This window comes from Aquarana catesbeiana, linkage group LG13 (genome assembly GCF_042186555.1).
Source record: "Aquarana catesbeiana isolate 2022-GZ linkage group LG13, ASM4218655v1, whole genome shotgun sequence".
In the NCBI taxonomy this organism is placed as follows: domain Eukaryota; kingdom Metazoa; phylum Chordata; class Amphibia; order Anura; family Ranidae; genus Aquarana; species Aquarana catesbeiana.
The window spans coordinates 180132183-180155024 of NC_133336.1; the positions used below are offsets into that span (position 1 = coordinate 180132183).

The 22842-nt window shown below is 44.9% G+C and overlaps 1 protein-coding gene across 1 annotated transcript in view; it reads left to right on the plus strand.

Annotated features, from left to right (window-relative positions):
• Positions 1-4428: 4428 nt before the first annotated feature.
• LOC141117747 (SLAM family member 5-like) overlaps positions 4429-22842 on the plus strand; it is a 29962-nt gene continuing 11548 nt past the window's right edge. The window contains exons 1-2 of the mRNA XM_073610761.1: positions 4429-5060; positions 10585-10890. Coding sequence (XP_073466862.1) covers positions 4997-5060; positions 10585-10890 — 370 coding nt within the window. The 5' untranslated portion in view covers positions 4429-4996. The remainder of the gene's footprint in view (positions 5061-10584; positions 10891-22842) is intronic.

Genomic DNA, 22842 nt, shown 5'->3' on the forward strand with positions numbered 1-22842 from the left:
TGCAGGCCTTGGAGTCCCCAGAAAAACGGGACGGAGCTGGCAGTAAATATGAATGTGTGGCTGCGACTGGTGCGATAGATGCAGCTGCTAATTGTACTTGAGGCTGCAGGTTCGGGTTTCCCAAAGAGGCCTGGAGCTGCTCGAAGCGGGAAGCCACATCCTTAAGGAATAGCATTACCTGAGTCTGATTAGATTCTTGGGTCTCGAGTCTGCGAACTATGCCCTGCAATGAATCGGCTGCAGGAAGCGGCACGTCAGCCGGGTCCATGGCTGATCAAACTGTCAGGTCACCTTGAGGCTAGGTGACAGATGCACACCGTTGGGATCAGGAGTGCACCGCAAGGCAGTGGACCCTATGGCTGACTGCTGCGGATGGGAGTCCGGGTATAAGGAAGGCAGGGCCACACCAACACGGATCCCACCGGGGTTAGAGCGTAGGATTCCCTGGGGCGCGGAGTCTAAGAGCCAGCAGGTGTTCACCAGAGCCTCTAGTGGTGAGGGTGGACTGGGCTGCAACTGGCTCCAGTTCATAACCCCCAGGGTCCCCCAGCTCACACCCACATTAGGCAACAGAAGGATAGGGATAGTAAAGGAATAAGTCAAGGTCAGGGGCACAAGCAGACAAGGACAACAGAGTACACGCCATAAACGTAGAGCACACGGCAGGCAGGAACAGGAAGCCAAACACACAAAGGTTGATCAGCAGGGCTGACCTGCAGTGCAGAGATTAATAAAGAGTTCTCTGATAGGAGCTGGGGTGGAGCCATGCTAGAGGAGAGTTAATAAAAGCAGTCAGGTGAGAGAGAGCTGGTCTTTGGAGATGAACACATGGAGACAGGTAAGCTGACAAACAAAAATCTATTGCATAACCATGACACTCCCACTGACCCCAGACATGTTTTTTAACTACCTCAGCTCCTGAAGGTTTTACCCCCTTCATGATAAGGCCATTTTTTGCTACTTAGCACTGTGCTATTTTAACTGATAATTGCAACAATTGCACGGGCACCCAAATTAAATTCATATATTTTTATACACACAAATAGAGCTTTTTTGGTGGTATGTGATCACCACTGGGTTTTTTTTAATATAAATGAAAAAAGACAGAGAATTAAAAAAAAATCTACTTTCTGCTATAAAACATATTAAAAAAAAATTTCTTCATAACTTTATAATATAGCCAGGTTCTCTTTTTTCTACTAAAGTTAAATCACTACGTCAAGGACTGCTCCAGCCTCTAATTTTAATAGTGAAAATGCAGTAACAAGTTCCCCTCTTATTGACTAGCTCTTTGTGTAATGTAACAAAATCCTGGCTAGCTTTCAGCAGTAAAATCATTTTTAAAAATGTATTTACGATTATTTAGTACATAAATGGTGTTAAATACGTGTACAGTTTCTGTTCTTCTTAGGCCCCTTTCACACGGACGGATAGAATGGTGCTTTTAGCTGCGGATTTTCTAATGTTCTACTGCAGCTAAAAGCACACAATGCTTTCCAATGGCCCCATTCACACACTGCGTTTAGCTGCGAATTAGATACATACGGTTCTGTTCAGATAGAAAAAATAGAATTGCCTGCGTCCAGGAGCGATTTAGCGCAGCTATCCACACATAACCGCAGGTATTCGCAGTGCACTGTGTCAGCTGCGGATAACAGCGCCAAGCTGCTCATTGGGAAAGGTAAAAAAGATTTTTCCTTTCCCGATGAGCGACAAGCACGGGGATCCAACTCGGATCCCCGCCAATGCCCGGCACTGTTTGGTATGAATCTTGAGGGGGAACGCATGCCCTCAACATGGGGGGGTGGGTGCTTTGGGGAGGGGGCGCCCTGCGCCCCCCCACCCCAAAGCACCTTGTCCCCATGTTGATGAGGACAAGGGCCTCTTCCCGACAACCCTGGCTGTTGGTTGTCGGGGTCTGCAGGTAGGGAGCTTATCGGAATCCGGGAGCCCCCTTTAATAAGGGGGCCCCCAGATCCCGGCCCCCCACCCTATGTGAATGAGTATGGGGTACATGGTACCCCTACCCATTCACCTGGGGGAAGAAGTGTCAATAAAAAAACACACTACACAGGTTTTTAAAGTATTTTATTAGACAGATCCGGGGGTCCTCTTCCGGCTTTGGGGGTCTTCTTCCTGCTTCGGGGTCCTCTTCCGGCTTCGGGGGTCTCTCCGGTCCTTCTCCGCGCTCTCTTCTGCCGGGCCCCTCCGCTATCTTCTGCTCTTCTGCCGCTCTTTTGCCAGCGGAGGAGCCCGGAGTGTTGCCTTCTGTCTTCTGCCTCCTTCTCTTCTTCTCTTCTTCCGATGTTGACACGACGGTCTCTCCGGCTGGAATGGTCTCTGAGTTCTCCGCTCTGACTTATATAGGCGGAGACCCTTCCCCCTTATGCCGTCACAGTCCCTGGGCATGCTGGGAGTGTGACGTTTTAGGGGGCGTGGTCACCGGGGTGATGTTGACCACGCCCCCTAAAACGTCACACTCCCAGCATGCCCAGGGACTGTGACGGCATAAGGGGACGGGGTCACCGCCTATATAAGTCAGAGCGGAGAGCTCAGAGACCATTCCAGCCCGAGAGACCATCGTGTCAACATGGGAAGAAGAGAAGAGGGAAAAAGATGATCCAGAGGTCCGGGCCACCGCTAGCAAAACAGCGGGAGAAGATAGCAGTGGAGCCGGCAGAAGATCCGGACACCGGGAGAAGACGCCGGAGAGACCTCCCGAAGTCGGAAGAAGACCCCTGGAGCTGTCTAATAAAATACTTTAGAAATAGTGGAAAAAAACCTGCGCTAATGAGCAAAACGTGATAAAGAATAACATTCACAAAGTGCAGCTGCAAAAAAAACTCCAAATATCCATGAAGTGATAAACATATAAATAAAACTTTTGTGCGCTAGCAATAATATAATTAAATAAAGAGTGCCTAGGAGACACAATGTATGTGTGAATCCCAGCAAAAATGATGACAACAACAAGTGTATAGAATTATTACTCAAAAGATCCAACACAATATTAGCATATGCTGAAAATAAGTAATCACACATCAAAAGAACTTATAATCAGTCCATAACAGGGTTCAAAAAAATTGGTAGAAAGAGAAAGTCCACTTGGTATATCTCATCACTGAATCATGAGAAATAATGAGCTGAAGAGACTCTTATCGAATGTACATTGATTGCAGAAAAAGGAGTAATAGATGTGCGCTTACCCCAATCGTTGGACCTCCTCTATGGCAAGGTCGTATGGGCTTGCAGATATAACCCTCTGCAGGGACAGAATGTTGATATCCGGGTCTTGTCAGCATGTACCACCGACTCCAATGTGGTCCGGTCAATCCAACTGCTCCAACATCAGAGGGGGGACTCAGGAGTGGAAGAGTCTCCTCTACTGCCACTTCTAACAACGTCGCCTCTACAGAGGCGACGTTGTTAGAAGTGGCAGTAGAGGAGACTTTTCCACTCCTGAGTCCCCCCTCTGATGTTGGAGCAGTTGGATTGACCGGACCACATTGGAGTCGGTGGTACATGCTGACAAGACCCGGATATCAACATTCTGTCCCTGCAGAGGGTTATATCTGCAGGCCCATACGACCTTGCCATAGAGGAGGTCCAACGATTGGGGTAAGCGCACATCTATTACTCCTTTTTCTGCAATCAATGTACATTCGATAAGAGTCTCTTCAGCTCATTATTTCTCATGATTCAGTGATGAGATATACCAAGTGGACTTTCTCTTTCTACCAATTTTTTTGAACCCTGTTATGGACTGATTATAAATTCTTTTGATGTGTGATTACTTATTTTCAGCATATGCTAATATTGTGTTGGATCTTTTGAGTAATGATTCTATACACTTGTTGTTGTCATCATTTTTGCTGGGATTCACACATACATTGTGTCTCCTAGGCACTCTTTATTTAATTATATTATTGCTAGCGCACAAAAGTTTTATTTATAATAAAATACTTTAAAAACCTGTGTACTGTTTTTTTTTTTATTGACACTTTTTCCCTAGGTGAATGGGTAGGGGTACCATATACCCCATACTCATTCACATAGAGTGGGGGGCCTGGATCTGGGGGGCCCCCTTATTAAAGGGGGCTCCCAGATTCCGATAAGCCCTCCGCCCGCAGACCCCGACAACTAACGGCCAGGGTTGTCGGGAAGAGGCCCTTGTCCTCATCAACATGGGGACAAAGTGCTTTGGGGGAGGGGGCCGCAGGGCGCCCCCTCCCCCAAAGCGCCCACCCCCCCATGTTGAGGGCATGCGGCCTGGTACGGTTCAGGAGGGGGGGCGCTCGACGGTCCCCACCCCCTTTTCTGACCGACCGGGCTGCGTGCTCGGATAAGGGTCTGGTATGGATTTGGGGGGGACCTCACGCCGTTTTTTTGGTGTAGGGGTTCCTCTTAAAATCCATACCAGACCGAAGGGCCTGGTATGCCCCTGAGGGGGAACCCACGCAATTTTTTATTTAAAATTTGGCGTGGCGTTCCCCCTCAAGATTCATACCAAACAGTGCGAGTCGGCACCCTATCGGGTTGCCATGGAAATGGCAAACCGCAGCTAAATGCGACCACAGCTAATCGCACTGTGCAAATGCAGCTGATCGCAGTGCCTGGAGTCTTGAACTCCACAGGAAAAAAAACATGCTTTTAACTGCGGCAAAATAGCCGTCCGTGTGAAAGGCGCCTTACACGTTTCCTTTAAAAGCCCATCTCCAACTAAACTTTTAGTACAGCTGACATCAGAACATATGAAAATAGTTTAATTCTGAAGAATTAAAGACCTAATTTTGTTGATTACTGATTAACAGATCTGTTTGAGAATTGTGCAGTCCTGTCCTCCTAGAATATCAGTAGTTGTGGTTTCACACTTCTTGTAAGGTAATTGCATCCGCGCAAGAGACTGCAGTTTACAAACACAACTGTAAATTTTGCAGTCATTGATTTTGCTTCTCTTGCTTTCTGCCCTTCAGTATCACACTCCATTCTACAGACAATGATGAAACATCTAGCGGAATGCTTCTTGGTCCTTTCAATATTTCCTTCTCTATTTTTTACAGGTCAGTACACTGTATAGAGTGCTCTGTATTATTTCATAATTTGGAAATAACATGTGATTATAGAATAGGGTTGAAGCCAAACGTTCTACAGCAATTAAAATATATTTAGAGTTTCTCAAGTTAAAGTGTATCTAAACCCAAAAGTTAAAAAAAATGTATTTCAACTTGCCAATTAATCTCCCTTTTTCAGGCATTTATTCCCATGACCCCACCAGTTACACACTTCCTATCCTAGGGTGACAACACTCACTATACTGTTTCTGTGGAGGAGCATTATTGTCACCCTAGGCTGTTTTTCTGATTTTGGCTACAAACACCTCCCCTGCTTTGTAGTTCACAGAAGGTAGCCGGGAAAGCTGATAATGTTGCTTGATATATCAGATCAGTGCACTGAGAGTTATAAGGACACAAGATTTCTTGCAGAATCAACAAGTGTTATTTTGTACTTCCTGAAGATGTACTTAGATGTAGTGGCTGTATTAGTTTTCTTTTTCAGGTGAAGAACTACTAAGCTGCAATATATTACATGTTGGTTCTTGGGTATAGATATACTTTAATTGTATTGTAAATACCTGAATCTGTCTTGATATCAATCTCCCATCATCCTGCGCACAGCAGCACTCAAACTGGGACATAGAGTGGCTACACTATCTGCCAATCAGGATATGGAGCATGCACATGTGCTTACAGGGAGCAGGCAGACAGGAGGGGAAAGCAGAGCTGATCACTTATTGGTGTGATGCTTCTTTTTGTCCCATGACCAGGCTGTGGGTGGTGTGCTGTCCTTGCTACACGTTTCCCTGTGTGTAATTCGACATGCAACTAAACCCTCCTATTCTTCAATAAGACAGACTGAATGTCATTTTAAAGCTTTATTCACAAAACAGGATGAGATGAAACTATTAATAAAAAAACAAATAAAGATACATATAATCAGTATATGAAATATGCAGAAAATAATACAATGAATAAGCTAGGCTGTAGATGGCGATAAGTAATTCTCACCATGCTGCTTTAGGGGATTCAAACGACAAGTTTTAGTCCAACCTGTGCTCTGATAGCTGGTTCCTTCTTTCAGTCTCTAGGATCTCTAAGTCCCAGAATGCACCTGTTTCCTTTTCTTAGACTGAAGGATAATGGGAACTTTTGTTAAAGCTGGAACAGTTTCTAGTTTCTGCAAAACAGCAGATTCGCCACCTGCTCCATCTTGTGGTCAAATCTGATATTGCAGGCAAAACAACTCATTGGACATCCTGCTGGAGGCAGAACAGGTGGGGAGCTGACCTTGGTTTAGGGATTTAATGTACCCTGTAAACACTGACTCACATATACCGTACTGGTGACCCCACAATAGGGATAAAACTTTTTTGCGGAAGGGAGTTTTACAAGACATGTGGCCACTCATTGAAATTAGAAGAAAAGAGATTTAACCTTAAACTACGTAGAGGGTTCTTTACTGTAAGAGCGGCAATGGATGTGGAATTCCCTTTCACAGGCAGTGGTCCCAGCGGGGGGCATCGATAGTTTAAAAAAACTATTAGATAAGCATCTGAACGACCACAACATACAGGGATATACAATGTAATATTGACATATAATCACTTAGACTTGTGTCTTTTTTCAACCTCACCTACTATGTAACTATATAGAAGGAGCCAAGCCTGTAAAAGAAGGCCATCCATAATTATCATTCCAGCAGCTCGTATCCACAAGTACCTCTTTTTCAGTGCTCCCCGGTCGCTGCAGGCATTCAACTCATCTGGCTGGTTTAAATATCTTCTCCTCCCGCCTAATGTACTGGTTCCTCCAACCAGCTCATACACTCTGTAGTGACTGGCACCTTGTGCTGTTTTTCTCTCTTCCAGTCTGAGCTCTACTGTACCAAATAAATTTACAGTATGCTGAGTTAGCTACAAGCTACAAGCTAAGGCTCCATGCACATTGTGCTTAAAAGAAAACCCAGTTCCCTTGGCAGAAAAAAACACTCATATAGAGCATGTTTGTACGGGAGTTTAGGAGAACTTAGGAGTGTTTAGAGTTATTCCTACCAGAAAACACCAATCAAAAACACAAACCAGAAGTTTTTTTTTCCTGCCTCTAAATGCTGAATTTAAAATATGCCTGTAATCATCCTAATGGGCATGAACACACAGGATAGCACTGAGATGCTTCTACAGGCAAAACACACAACTCCTGTAAAAGTAGCGATTTTAATGCCAGTGTGCATGGAGCCTTACAGTAACATTCCCAATGATATTACATTTGTTGGGACCTAGGGATTAGTAGGGAGAGCGGATATTTTGGTGATTCCGTTATATTTGGTTTTATTTTCTCTTTTTTTCTTCATAGTAACACTACACATGTATATCATAACATCTGCCCCTGCATTTTTTAAACATACAGTACTAACATGTGTACATGTAGATATTCCTGTTCATATAATTTACACATCATAGAAATAAGTCATATGATTTTTCTCATATTGACATAGAACAATTATGATTATTATTATTATTTTCATATACTACATATTTCTTTATCGTCGACTTAATGTAAGTAAATGTTTCATTATGTGTTAAAGCGGTAGTAAAGTCATAAAAAAAGGGGAAACATTATGTGAAACTTACCTTAAAGGGGAAGTACAGCCAAAGCTTGTTTGTTTTGCACTCCTGTGACCCGTTTTCAGCAGACAGCGGGCTGAAGTCCGCTGTCTGCTGACGTTACAGAGCTGGTGCAGGCTGGGGAAAGATCACAACACTGGGTTCGGGATCTGCCCACATGCCTGGACTGGCACCCGGCTCATCCTCTCAGCGCGCTGCTGAGAGCCTGAACCGGCTGCTCCTACCTCCTCAACAGCCCAGCGCTCCAGTGAGCCAGGAGGGGACCGAGCAGAGAGAGGTGACTTCTTGGTGTCTCTTGTTAATTTCACATTGTATTTTTGAAATGTACCTGCCTCCTCACAAACAAACTGTCCTTTTTGAAGGAAAACACACATAGACGATTTTATTGTCTACATTTATCAGTGTAAGATCCAACTTCTGAGCCGCAGTATGGGAGGGAGATACCCACTCATTACCCGCAGAAAAAAATGGGAGTCACAATTTGGTTTCTATGGTGCTGCATAGCTGCACACCAGTCAGGGTGTTACTGTACCTGAGGGAAACAGGAAAATGTCCCCAACCCTTTTTTCAAAATGCACCCGGAGGGCATCTGCACAGAACTACATGGTTTCAAGTACCTGAAAAATGTTTTCAGATGCATAGGGATGCATGCGGGTGACATTAAGAATGAATGACACCATGGCACATGTGTTAAGAGCAATGCATTTTGGCTGCGAGAGTCTGCAGGTACAGGATTTACCGAAAAAGAAACTCTCTCCTGCGCTCAGGTATCTAAATTCTCAATGTGTGGTAAGGCCAGAATGCTTCAGTGGTATCTGCCGTCTTGCAGCCCTCTTCAGAATATTGGGTATTCATAGGCTACAAGAAGAAAAAAAGGAGTCACCACCCGCTTAGGCTCTGAGGAAAGGGGTTCTCCCCAGAAATGCGTCAGCCATTGCCGTATCCACCCGATGTCCGGTCCCGGTTTCTTTCTGATGTCTGTTACTGCGTACCTGCAGCTAATGTTCATGCCTGTCATTCATGCTCGTTTGTGAGTAACCATTTGCTATTTTACCTTTTTTTAATAAACGCTATCAGTAGTAATGCACTAGGTTGGTACAGGATTTACCCCTGTTGCAGGATCCCTATATGTATGAACCTAGACTAAATCATTTTTACATTTTTTTAACCACTTCAGCCCGGAAGATTTGGCTGCTCAATGACCAGGCCATTTTTTGCGATACAGCGCTGTGTCGCTTTAACTGACAATTGCGCGGTCATGCGACCCACACAAAATTGACGTTCTTTTTGGTGGTATTTGATCATCTCTGCGGTTTTTATTTTTTGCGCTATAAACTTTTTTGCTCTATGTACTTTTTGCTGTAATAAATAGCCCCAATTTTTTTTACAAAAAGCTATTTTTTTCCTCAGTTTAGGCCGATATGTATTCTTCTACATATTTTTGGTAATAAAAATCACAATAAGTGTATATTGATTGGTTTGCGCAAAAGTTATAGCATCTACAAAATAGGGGATAGATTTATGGCATTTTTATTATTATTTTTTTTTTTTTACTAGTAATGGCGGCGATCTGCGATTTTTATCAAGACTGCGACATTGTGGTGGACACATCGAACACTTTTGACACATTTTTGGGTCGATTGAATTAAACAGTGATCAGTGCTTTAAATATGCACTGATTACTGCATAAATGTCACTGGCAGGGAAGGGGTTAACACTAGGGGCGATCAAGGGGTTAACTGTGTTCCCTATGTGTGTGTTCTAACTGTGAGGGATGGGACTGACTATAGGAGATGAGAGATCATGGTTCCCAGCTCGTAGGAACTCTCGATCTCTTTCTCCACTCCTCACAGAACTGGGATGTGTGTGTTTACACACACACGTCCCTGTTCTGCCTCTTGTGCCCGTGATCGTTCATGGCTGGCAGTCATCGTGACTGCTGGTCACGAGAATCGGCACTCCCGCTGTGCAACGAGCGCCCGCGTGTGCCTGCTATCCCGCTTAAAGGGACCGATGTGTAGCTACGACAGTTCGTGGGATCGTGCCGACCTGCAGCAGTATAATGACGGCGGCTGGTCGGCAAGTGGTTAAGGGCATATAAGGCTTTTTGTCTGGTATTTCCTTCCTTGAATACCTTTTTCTCTCTGGGAGGAAATGCAAACTCCTTTGTATTTGAGGAGTGACAGACAGAACAGGAAAAGACAGGAAATACGAGAACGTAGGCACCAAATGAAATTGCATATCCTTACAGGGTGAGCAATTATTAGAACTTCTGTCAGGATTTGATTACTGTCCCTGTGAGTGCAATTTCCCTTATTTCCTGGCATGGACACACATGTCAGATGGAATAGGAAGAGAAGAGAAATCTCTGCTATGGCAAAACAAACAGCTTCCCTCCACCACCCCCCTCCATAGTTTACAGAACTGACATTTTTATTACCAACTTGTATACAGGTGGAGAAAGGTCCCTCTGTGTGGCCTAATAAACTATTCCGTTCTCCTGCCACTTCCTGTGGAATGGCAGCCACATATCCCCTCACTTCCATTATTAGTGATCACCAGAATAGAAAGTAATGGTAAATACAATATTTTACTGTTGTCACAGAAATAGCTGGGGGAATCTACCAATGGGGACACTTGGAATTTACTTGCACATTGAGAAGATTTCTTTTTACTTCCTGTTTTGTTTCAAGGACAGGAAGTGAGGGGAAATCCCAAAAATGGTCACAGGCAGCAATATAAATCTTATACAGTAAAGGTTCTTACATGTATTAGTTATGGTTGGATTCTTAATTTAAAATTTCCAGTTATTATTAGTAGTAGGGTGATACTGTTAGTATCTGCCACCTAAGGTCAAGGATAAAATGCTCACCTTTAAACCTCTAACTCTTTTGTCTTTACAGGAGAAGTTGTCCCTATCAGAGTGAATTGCCTTTTAAACCAGTCCATCCTTTTGTCACCATCTGTGGATTCATCACATTCTGTACAACATGTCTACTGGAACTTCCAAACCTACATAATAGCATCTTATATAAATAATCAGCTTATTGTAATTCAGGATAAATTTGAAGGAAGGCTGGAGATCGTGGACAATGGAAGATCACTGAGGATTGGAGAGCTGAGACTGGAGGACAGTGGATTGTATGCTGGAACTATAACTTTTACTGACAAAAGTAAAGATCAGAAAACCTACAATCTCACTGTGTATGGTATGTAGTGATCTGCGCATGCTTTCCATTACCTTAACCCCATGTTTACCAAAGTATCTAGGCCACCTCAGCATGATCAGTTTTAATCTGCTGATTTCCTTCTTGGTCACAAATAATATAAAAGAGTAAAATGTTATAAGCTATTTTTTTCATAACTGGGTTCTAAGCCAAGAGTTACGCAGTTTCAGGATGTCTACAGACAGTGATCATTGGCTAGGATCATTGTTAAGGTACTTTATGAGCATGAATATCTCAGTTCTTTATTAGATCAGAATTAGACCAGAATTTGCTAGATATCAGTTTCTAATTACAGACATCCTTTTAAAACTCATGCCTGGTACACACAGGCAGTTTTCTTTTTCATTCAACCCAGCGCTCTGAACGAAAAAAAACTGAAGAGCTTGTGAGGGGTTTGCTGTATTAACTGAGCTATTGGGGGACCCCTCCCCCGCCAGAACACACCGGACAGTGCTCACAGCCATTGGCTGTGATCACTGATCGGATGGCGATCAGCTGCTGCTTTTCCAGCATGGCAGTTCAACAGAAGCCAGACACTAGGCAGGCTTCTAACTGAGAGTTTGCTGTACACACTGGCCAAACGTTGGTCGGTTTCTGTTGAACCAGCTGATACCGACCAATATTTAGCCTATGTATACCAGCCTTCAGATGAAAGGATATTTCTGCAGGTCACATCACATGTCCACACAGTCCAAACATGAGCCACCTGACTGGGTTCTGGAACCTCACGAAGCTCTGGGCTGTCTTTGCAGCTTCAAGAATGGATCATGTCTGGAGGAAGAACCAAAAGTAAAATGGTACCATTGGAAATTGATACTAAACCCTGAAATGTTAAAAGCCCATGGTGCTGTAGACCCCAACACTTACCATCTTTGCTCTTTGATGTTTGTATTAGGCTTGTGTTTGCTTTGCAATCTATCTTGAAAAAAGGACTCGCCACCAGTTCCTTCTTTAAAGAGGAGGTCCAGCCCCCCCCCACCCCCCCACCCATGAAAAATGAATACTGTAGCTGCTGACTTTTAATATATGGACACTCACCTGTCCAGGGAGCCTGCGATGTTGGCACCCCAGCCGATCTTTGGATCAGCTGTCGGGTGTAGCTGCTTCCATTCCTAGTAAGGGAACCCGGAAGTGAAGCCGTTGGAATTCACAGCCGCTTCCTTACTGTGCATGCGCAAAGCGCGCTGCACTTTCTAATAGGTCTGGCGGTGGAGGAAGGAGGAGAGGGCCAAACTTCCTAGGGACGTTGCCATGGCTCCGTCTCCCGGAAGTGGGGACAATAACCTGTCAAAAACAGGTCCCCGTTCCCCCTGAAAGGTGCCAAATGTGGCACCGGAGGGGGGGAGGAGACGGATAAGTGGAAGTTCCACTTTTGAGTGGAACTCCACTTTAAGATGGTCATTGACTAGTACATTTTTGAACAAATGTTCATACAAACATTTGTATGAAAATTCTCATGAGTACCTTTGATGACTTGACTAAATGTTGTTTGAAAATACTTGACTAATGCCGCGTACACACGGGCGGACTTTTCGACGGACTAGGTCTGGCGGACTTTTCGACGGACTTTCCGAATGAATGGACTTGCCTACACACGATCAACCAAAGTCCGACGGATTCGTACGTGATGACGTACACCGGACTAAAACAAGGAAGTTGATAGCCAGTAGCCAATAGCTGCCCTAGCATCGGTTTTTGTCCGTCGGACTAGCATACAGACGAGCGGACTTTTCGACCGGACTCGAGTCCGTCGGAAAGATTTGAAACATGTTTCATTTCTAGGTCCGTCAAACTTTTGGGAAAAAAAGTCCACTGGAGCCCACACACGATCGAATTATCTGACGGACTCCGGTCCTCCGGACCAAGTCTGCCATAAAGTCCGCTAGTGTGTACGCGGCATAAGGCATACCAGAGGTAGTACTGGATGTGCTTCTGTAGACCTCTACAGCCCAGTGAACCCCCACTTTCCACTGATCACTAAAATGATACGACTCACACACTTTTGGAGTAAAATGGGCCATAGCGGCCATTTATTAACAATAAACATATCAACATTCCTTAGAACAGAAATATAGAACAATAACAATAATGACACCCAGGTTACCAATCCTTGGAAGCACTACTGAAACCAACACAAAATTTGTATCTGCGGAACCACTTGAAGGCCCTTAGCCGCAGAACACCTACTCAAGGACAATATAAAATCTCCCATAGACACCTCCATCTTCACAAATCCCGTTAAACCACTGTTAACTGGGATTAACCATAGGATGCCATACCATAGACGGATCCTTACTCTGATCTTACGCAGCAAAATTTGGACACCTCCAAGGACCCCAACTGCCATAATACTACAACCACCCAACAAGTCCAACATCCACAGGGGCGGGAGGATGGGAAGCTTCTTTGTCGTCCGTCTGCCTCGAAGTGCCCCTCAGACTTTATAACCCCACCTCCCCACAGTCTTTGCCCCTCCCTAGCATTACCTACACCAATCAATGCCTATAGGCCCTTCCCGACCCCTGACCACTTTACCATTAACCTACTGACTGCTGTACTACCCTGCTGGCCTAGTCTTGCCTGCCCTTCTCCCATTTTATTTTTGTTTCGGGCCTCTCTTTTAAAAATATTTGCTTTACCATTAGATTTTGGAGTGAATGGACTTTCCCGAACGAAAACCACATTCGCTGTTGGAAATTCAGTTGTTAGAGAAAAAGTTTCCATACTGCTTATATTTTGTCATCACTGTGGTTGAAAATAAACGTTGATTAAACCCCACTAATGATTAGAAAATTGAACAAACAATCTTAAAATGGAAATTTTTCCATTGAAATTCTACTAGTGTATAGCCAGCTTTAAGGTGAATCCATCCTCTTGCTGGATCCCAGGGTGCGTTCCCATCTAGGACTTCAGCCAACTGCATGTGCCAACACAGTTAATAGTATGACAAGCCTACGGTGGCAAGCAGACATGTGCACTGCCAAAAATTGTGTTCATTTTTTGTTTTTTTCGGAAATTCAAATATTCAAAAATTTGGAAATTCAAAAATTTGAAAATCGGAAATTTGAAAATGAGAAAATTCGAAAATCCGAATTTTCGAATTTCTGAATTTTCGAATTTCCGAAATTCCGAATCTTCGGATTTTCGAATATTCAGATTTTCGAATTTTCGGATTTTCGAAAGGAAAAAGGAACTGCGCTGTACCCTAAAAACATATATGTGAACATATGTGACAAATAATATAAAATCCTTGACTGGGTGAAATTGTGAAAATTCAAACTGGTGTTATCAAATGTATATAAACCAATACCAAAAAGCATATAGTGAAACCAAAATAAAAACACCAAGTCCATAAATCAAATAGACAGACAGTCCACTAGGCAGTGGGAAGAGGCCCTTGATCGCTGTTCATAGGGATCGGTGTGCAAAGGGGGAAAGTAGGGAAACACCCATCATAGTGATCCTCCACCACCTGAAGTGCACGCTTACCAAATAGTCGAATAAACCGGAGGCCAGATGGACATGGATCTGAAGCGTCACTCTGTGTACTGTAACAGGCAGCAGGTAGACTGGGTGAAGTGAAGATCTGGATATCCAACCAGCATCAGAGCATCCCTCTGGCGGCGTGGCCACAGGCAGATTAGGGAAGTACCAACCCCCGAATTACAAACATAGGAATAAAAAAGAGATATCCATAGTGTGACTCCGTAGATAAAATTTGTTTAAATAAGGTAAAACACTTACAATTTTGCAGTGAAAAGAGAGCAGAAATCGCCGGCCGGCTGGCGAGCGCCCGTCCTAGTGAGAGGCGATGACGTCAGAGCATCACTTTCCCGACGTACGTTTCGTCTAGTAGCTGACGTCCTCAATAATAATTAATATTATTATTAATTTGCTACGTTCCATTTGTTTAGATGCGGCATTCTTTATTTTGGATAATTTATAACTTCGGATAAATTCACATTCATTACGTTCACTAACAGTCAAATTTGAAAGGAAATTCCAATACCTATAATTTTGTAGTTATTAATAGTTAAGTTATTATTAGTTAGTTATTATTTCAGATTTACGTGTTTTAAAATTTTAAGATTTTCGTTCTCTTGAATTTTTTCAAATCTTCATTCTTATTTTCGGATTTTCAAATTTTTACGAATTTTCGCATTTCCGAATTTCCGAAACTTCGAATTTATGACTTTCCAATTTTCGAATTTCCGAAACTTCGAATTTACAAATTTAGAATTTTCGGAAATTCAAAAATTTGAAATTAGAAAACTTGGAAATTCAAAATTTCGGAAATCTGAAAATTCGCAAATTTTGGAATAAACTAATTTGGCGAAATTCATTAATAAAACTAATTTCACATGTCTAGTGGCAAGCCACTTCCCTGCTCCTATGGGTTCCCTCTGCAGGCAGCTCAATGAGCAGCAGCATAAGCCTGAACTGTGCAAAAAACTAGTACCCTGCTAACATGCTAAATGTGCTCGCTTCTCTACCCAGAAATTCAGCGGAGCTCTGGAGCTGGCAGCAGTTATCATTTTGGTGTGGTGCAAGTTGCAAGTTTTTTACTGTGCATTTTGCCGCGTTTGTCGGTGTTGGTGTGCCGTTAACAATGAATGACACTGAAAGCGTAACTAGGTACGTTTAGGTGTATAAATGTGGCCATACACTATACAATCTGATTGTACAATCTCTGTAAAATCTCCTTTAGATTTACTAAAACTATATAATAGGAAGACACATCATCTATCCAATCACTCTGCATCTAATCAGGCAGGCCCTTGCACTACATCAGGGGTGTCCTGTGGGCTGCATGTAACCCCAGGGAGTTTATCATGTGGCCTGAGCTTGTCTGGAGAGACTCTGGGGAAGTCAGGCAAATGCATGCGTGGAGAGATGCCAGTGATGCTGTACAAACATACTTGATGGGTGAGTGCTAATGACGTCAGCTGGTAAACTCCGGTCTGTATCTTACATAAACTCCGGTCTGTATCTTACATACCAACACGCATAGGCATGCGCACGTTGTGTGCCGGGTGTGCCTGGGCACACCCTAATGCCCAGGCACGTCCAACACACCCCAGGACTTTTTTGCTGCCAAAATGTGTGAGAACTCTTTTTTTTCTAATTGAAACTGCTGCAAGTGGGACTATTTGTTATGGATGTGTAAAACTCCTGTTGGAACTGCAGCCACTGGCCGCGAAGTAATCAGTTAGTCAGCCGCATTTTCCGATGCTGACTCTGTAGTTCCGGCTACAGCATCCCTGTCAGCTGAATATCACTCCTCTGTCCGCTGTCAGAGATGAAGCATGCGAACTTCAGAGAGCATCGGATACTACCTGACTGCTTACTTCACAGCTGTGGCTGCAGTCCTCACAGGAGTTACCCACCATTCTATGCCTGTGTTGCCAGAAGACAGCTTGCCGAACTCCTCTCTGATGCAGCATTTGGGGGGAAAACTGTCTCTCTCCTCGGGTTCCTGTCTGGCTGAGTCGGGGACAGGAGGGAGGAGCAGGGAGAGATCATCAGAGTGCACCCTCCATCACTTTCTTCCTGTCCAGCACACAGCACAGCTCTCCCTAGGGATGACTGAAGATCTCAGAGGACAGATAGCAGCCTTTTACCTGTGAGACCTATGAGTACTGACCTTCTCTGCCTTTTCCACTATGCAATTATGTACTGTAAACCTGCCCTGCACTTTGCAGGACAGGTTTACTGAAAGAAATTAACATTCTTGATTTTTTTTTTTTTAATAACATATAATGTGTGTGTTTATGGAATACATCTATGTAGCACCTCAGAAGTCCCAGGAATTCCTAACCTATCAAAAACTCTTATCATAATAATACAGCCCAAATCCAGGACAGTAAAAAAGTCCAGCCTTGTAGTGTGTGGGGGGAGGGGGGATATCCTCTTTCACTTACCTGATTCTAATGTTTCTTCCTTCACCCCAAAGCCATGACATCACATACCAGAGGGACATTAACCCTGTATGGTATGATGACTACTTCTTACGATTTCAGCCCACGATTTACATTGACATCCATGCAGAAACCTGCACAGATGTCTCTAAAATCGCGGCCGAAATCGGGACTGACAGGCGGGAGTGCATGCACTCCCGCAGCCCAGTGTGAACCTAGGCTAAGTCATAGGAATCTGAGAATGTATAAACTACAAGTTCAATCCAACACTGCAGCCAGCACACTGATCAGCACATATGCTATATATATATATATATATATAATTATACACATGCATGTGTGTTTGAGTTTTGGGGTGCAATAGGCTGCGCACGCCTATGCCATCATGTTATGAAGCGTTCTAAGAAATAGAGCAATACAGCAAGGGCTGAGGTAAGGCCTTGTTCTCAAAATCAAAGAAAGCTTTTATTTTTCTGCAACCGAGGTACATTAATGGTATATTGGTACATAGCCGAGCCGGATTTTAGAAAAAAAAAGGTGAACTTAGCCTTTAATACTACTTTAAGAGGTGTATTTATGAAAAAATGTGCATATCAGTTCATCCACTAAAAGTTTATGTGCCTTTGTTTCGTGCATATGGGGCAAAAACAATTGTTATGCCCCATACACACAATCGGAAATTCGGCCAGGAAAAGACAGATGAGAGCTTTTGGTCGGAAAATGCGACTGTGTGTATGCTCAATCGGTCTTTTGCTGGCGGAATTCCAGCCAGCAAAAGATCGAGAACAGGTTCTCAATTTTTCGGTCAGAAAAAATTCTGACGTGCAAAAATCCTACGCATGCTCGGAAACAATTCGAAGCATTGAACTTCATTTTCTCGGCTCGTCGTAGTGTTGTACGTCACTGCGTTCTTGACGGTCGAAAGTTCCGAGAACTTTTGTGTGACCGTGTGTATGCAAGGCAAGCTTGAGCGGACTACCGTCAGAAAAACCATCCAAGTTTTTTCCAACGGAAAATCCGCTCGTGTGTACATGGCATTAGGCTTGTTTGTGTGCTGGCTGAAGGTTTTTCAGTGATTTAAAATTGGAAAATACCATATTTGACAACTAGATAGTGCTAAGTAACATAGAAGTGTAAATATAAATTTGACCATTGATTTCATTTATTTACTAATCTCCCCCTAATGTTTTCTAAAGTTATTACATTGCATCTCTTGTTATGAACGCGTATGTATTTCCTATGCTCCTCAGCTCCGTCTAGTGGCCACAATGTGCTATGTGCAATGTGCTATTTTACTACTGGTCATAATAAAAGAACATCCAATCTGATAAGAAAATAGCCTAAAGAACAGTGGCGGTCAGTAGCACTTACCCCATCACCTGTTCTCCTGCTCTCCGCGGTTCATCACGGCGACGGCAGCGGCGGCTTCTATTTCCTCCCTCCTTCTAGGAGGTCAGTCGGGAGTCTTCTCTTTTCGGCCAATCGAAAAATGGGTCTCATACCCGCTTCTGATTGGCTGGATTGAGGATTAGTGTTTCAACAGCGAATATTCATTCGCTGTTGTAACACATCTGGGTGGGCTCCGTTTACATTCTCTGCAACCCGAGCCGACCCTATTTTGAAGCCTATTAGAGCCCCTGGCTCTAATCAGGTGCTTGAAAAAAAAACTTGGCCTCTGTAATTCATATGCCCGGTGCCCTGAAAGGGGCTGGACACATGGATAGGGGGTGGCCACAACGGCCGTGGATAGATTTATGCTATGCATGAATCTATCCATTGCATATAGGGGGTAGAGAGGAGAGAGGGGGCGGCGCCCGGGCGCCCCTAATGGATGGGCCGCCGCTGCTAAACAACATTTGTTTTTGCCCAATTCACACAGAATGAGTGTACATGCAAATTAGCTAGATGAATAGCTATACTTTTTTTGTTATTAATTGACACCCAAAATGTAAGGAGGTGCTCTACACTACACTACTGTGTATGTAGTGATGTGGAGGCCATCAGGAGGAGCCAATAAGCCCAGCAGGTGGCACAGGAGATTGAGAGTGTGCATTTCTGCAGAGACTGTAGTTGGTGGTTTTTCTATACTGGATCAGGGTCCATTGACTGGACAGCAGGAGAGGCAAGTTTCTTCTTTGCGGGTACTTCCTTTATTTTTAAAAAAGATTGCCCTCGTGTAACTGCCAGCTAGATGTGCATACATTCTAATGTTTGGTGCCCTCTACCAGGTCTGAATTTAAAAAAAAGAAGTGGTTTGGTAAGCTACAAAATGTCTTCAGCATTGCAGAACAAGTCCAGTTGAATATGACTAATCGCTACTAGTTGAGGAACTACATTTATTTTATGTAGCAATGGCCCCGCGGGGTTGATACATGTTGCAGCATCCACACATTTCACCTTGCTGCCAGACCTCCATTAGACACACTTCTCAGTCAATGAACAGTCTCTTGCTTGTTTTTGTTGTTTTTATTAGGGGATTTAACTTGGTTGGGGAAAAGGGACATGGGCAGGGGCAGATTCACAATTCATGGGGCCCCCAGGCAATAGGAGGGCAGTGTGATGGGAGGGGAGATAGTGGAGAGCAGTATGATGTGAGGAGGGTAGTGGAGAGCAGTATGATGGGGGTAGTGGAGGGCAGTATGATGGGAGGGGGGTTAGTGGAGGTCAGTATGATGGGAGGGGGGTAGTGGAGGGCAGTATGATGGGAGGGGTGGCAGTGGAGGGCAGTATGATGTGAGGGGGTAGTCGAGGGCAGTATGATGTGAGGGGGGTAGTGGAGGGCAGTATGATGGGAGGGATGGTATTGGAGGGCAGTATGATGGGAGGGGGGTAGTGGAGGGCAGTATGATGGGGGGTAGTGGAAGGCAGTATGATGGGGGTGTAGTGGAGGGCAGTATGATGGGGTAGTGGAGGGCAGTATGATGGGAGGTGGGTAGTGGAGGGCAGTATGATGGCAGGGGGGCTAGTGGAGGGCAGTATTATGGGAGGGGGGTAGTGGAGGGCAGTATGATGGGAGGGAATGTAGTGGAGGGCAGTATGATAGGAGGGGGGTATTGGAGGGCAGTGTGATGGGAGGGGGGATAGTGGAGAGCAGTATGATGTGAGGAGGGTAGTGGAGAGCAGTATGATGGGGGGTAGTGGAGGGCAGTATGATGGGAGGGGGTTAGTGGAGGTCAGTATGATGGGAGGGGGGTAGTGGAGGGCAGTATGATGTTAGGGGGTAGTCGAGGGCAGTATGATGTGAGGGGGGTAGTGGAGGGCAGTATGATGTGAGGGGGGTAGTGGAGGGCAGTATGATGGGAGGGATGCTATTGGAGGGCAGTATGATGGGGGGTAGTGGAGGGCAGTATGATGGAGGGGTAGTGGAGGGCAGTATGATGGGGGGTGTAGTGGAGGGCAGTATGATGGGGTAGTGGAGGGCAGTATGATGGGAGGGGGGTAGTGGAGGGCAAAATAATGGCAGGGGGGTAGTGGAGGGCAGTATGATGGGAGGGGGGTAGTGGAGGGCAGTATGATGGGAGGGGGGATAGTGGAGGGCAGTATGATGGGAGGGGGGTAGTGGAGGGCAATATGGGGGGACTGTACAGCAGCATGACTGGAGGGGGGCAGTATATGGGAGGGAGCAAAGTGACCATGAGCATCCTTGGGGCAGGGAACATTTCTCCTACCTTTTTTCCAGAGCAGGAACAGACATCAGGCAAGACCCAGAGTCGGGAGGAGGAGTCAGGGCGGAGTTTAGGCACAAGAGGGAGATTCTACTACGGCTTGCTCTTAATGCTGGGGCCTTGCTCTCCTCCTCATCATGACATCACTGGTTGCTAGACGCCAGGTGGGCCGTGTCTAACAACCAGTTGTTTGGGCAGTAAACCCAGCAGCGCCTGAGGGTTAATAATAAAGCGCCGCAGGTCTCGGCCAGCAGTACACCGGGCAGTGAGGGACAGCAGCGGCATTTTTAGGGGGCATCGGATTGGCCCAGGGGGCAATTCCGGGACATTGTATTGTCCCGGCATAAAGGTGCATGGGACGTGGGACAGACCTCCCAAGGCGAGACTTTCACAGGCAATCCGGGACGGTTGGGAGGTATGCTGCGTCACACTTCTCAGCAGAATAAGATGGCTGACCCTAAACTTGACAGACTTTTACCTCAGAACACTTCTCCCAGCTCACTTCCTCCATCATGCTACTTCACTGTCCAATTTTAGTAATCCTGTCACACCATCATAACATAACTAGGCCTCACTCTGAATAAGTCCCAGTGTCTTTACATGATGCCCCTTTGCGGTAGCAACCAAGTTACTTGAGAAGAATAAATGTAGATGGACTACTGATCCCAGCAAGTCCGACTTGCAAATTCTGCCCACCCTCTTGGCTGCAGCGACTTGACACAAACTCCCTCAATCTGTCCCTCTGGCTCGACATCCAGCTCCCCTGGCATGCCTCTTCCAGAGCTTTCCACTGTGCTTTCCACTCACTGACACCTGCCCTGGATCCTTCCTGAATGACTTTACTGAACAAACTTTCTCCTCCAGCTCCTGTTCCAGGACACCTCTCCATGACCTCTCCATGTAAGAAGAGGCTCCCTCCCAGCTAACAAGCTCCCCATCTGAGGTACACCCCCCCCCCCAGAAAGGGGGTTGCCTCAGACACTACAGTCTAACACTCCATCATCCAGTTCAGCCAGCTGACAACTCCTCCCCCAGCAGTCTGACCATGGGTATATGTAGGAGGCCTGCCCCCTGCCAATCTTAGTTGGGGATTGGTCAGAGCTCCTCACATGTACCCCATATCACTCCAACTCTCTGCCCTGCCCCTTTTCCAGAACATTCTCCCTGGAAACAGAGGAGGCGCCCAAGAGCTGAAGTACATGTCAGTCACCTACGGCTTTACTAAACCACTCCCCTGCCCCCAGATCAAAACAAACAGGCCTAGCTCACAGCATAGGCCTGCTTAAATTTACCTGCGCTGGCAGCTTACACAAAAAAACCTACATTAGCACCTACCTATCTAAGGTAGATGGCAAGAGTTGAACTGCTCTACCAGTTGTCAAAAAATACAATTATGGTATTTTGGGATTTGCTCTACCAGTTGGTATGTCAAGTTTAGCCCAAGATGATTAATATTTAAGCGACTGTTACTGCTGAGTCCATCAATATCTCATTTATTTTGCTGCATTCCACTCCCAAGCTGAGAACTTTGATGAAATTTAAGGGGAACGCCAGAGCAAAAGTTAATATTCATTCATAAATATGTAAAGAGAAATAATTTACGTGCTATTTTAGGGGGCCATTTAGAAGATAGTAGGAGGTGGAATTGGGCTTTTTTATTATTATTATTATTATTATACAGGATTTACAGGATTTATATAGCGCCAACAGTTTACGCAGCGCTTTACAACATTAGGGAGGACAGTACAAGTACAATACAATTCAATACAGGAGGAATCAGAGGGCCCTGCTCGTTAGAGCTTACAATCTAGGAGGGAGGGTCAAGTTATACAAAAGGGTAATAGCTGTGGGGGATGAGCTAATGGAGAAAATAGTGCAGTTGTTAGATGGAGGCAGGATAGGCTTCTCTGAAGAGGAATGTTTTCAGGGATCGCCTAAAAGTGGATAAATTTGGAGACAGTCTGACAGATTGGGGTAGGGAATTCCAGAGGATGGGCGAGGCTCGGGAGAAGTCCTGGAGGCGGATATGGGAGGAGGTGATGAGGGAGCTAGAGAGCAGGAGGTCCTGGGAGGAACGGAGAGGGCGATTAAGTTGGTATTTCGAGACTAGGCTAGTGATGTAGCTGGGGGCAGAGTTGTGGATGGCTTTGTAACTTATTGTTAGTATTTTGAATTTAATTCGTTGGGCGAGTGGCAGTCAATGGAGGGATTGGCAGAGAGGGGTAGCAGACACTGAGCGGTTTGTAAGGTGGATGAGTCTGGCAGCAGCATTCATGATGGACTGAAGGGGGGATAGTCTATTTAAAGGTAAGCCAATGAGGAGGGAGTTGCAGTAGTCGAGGCGAGAGATA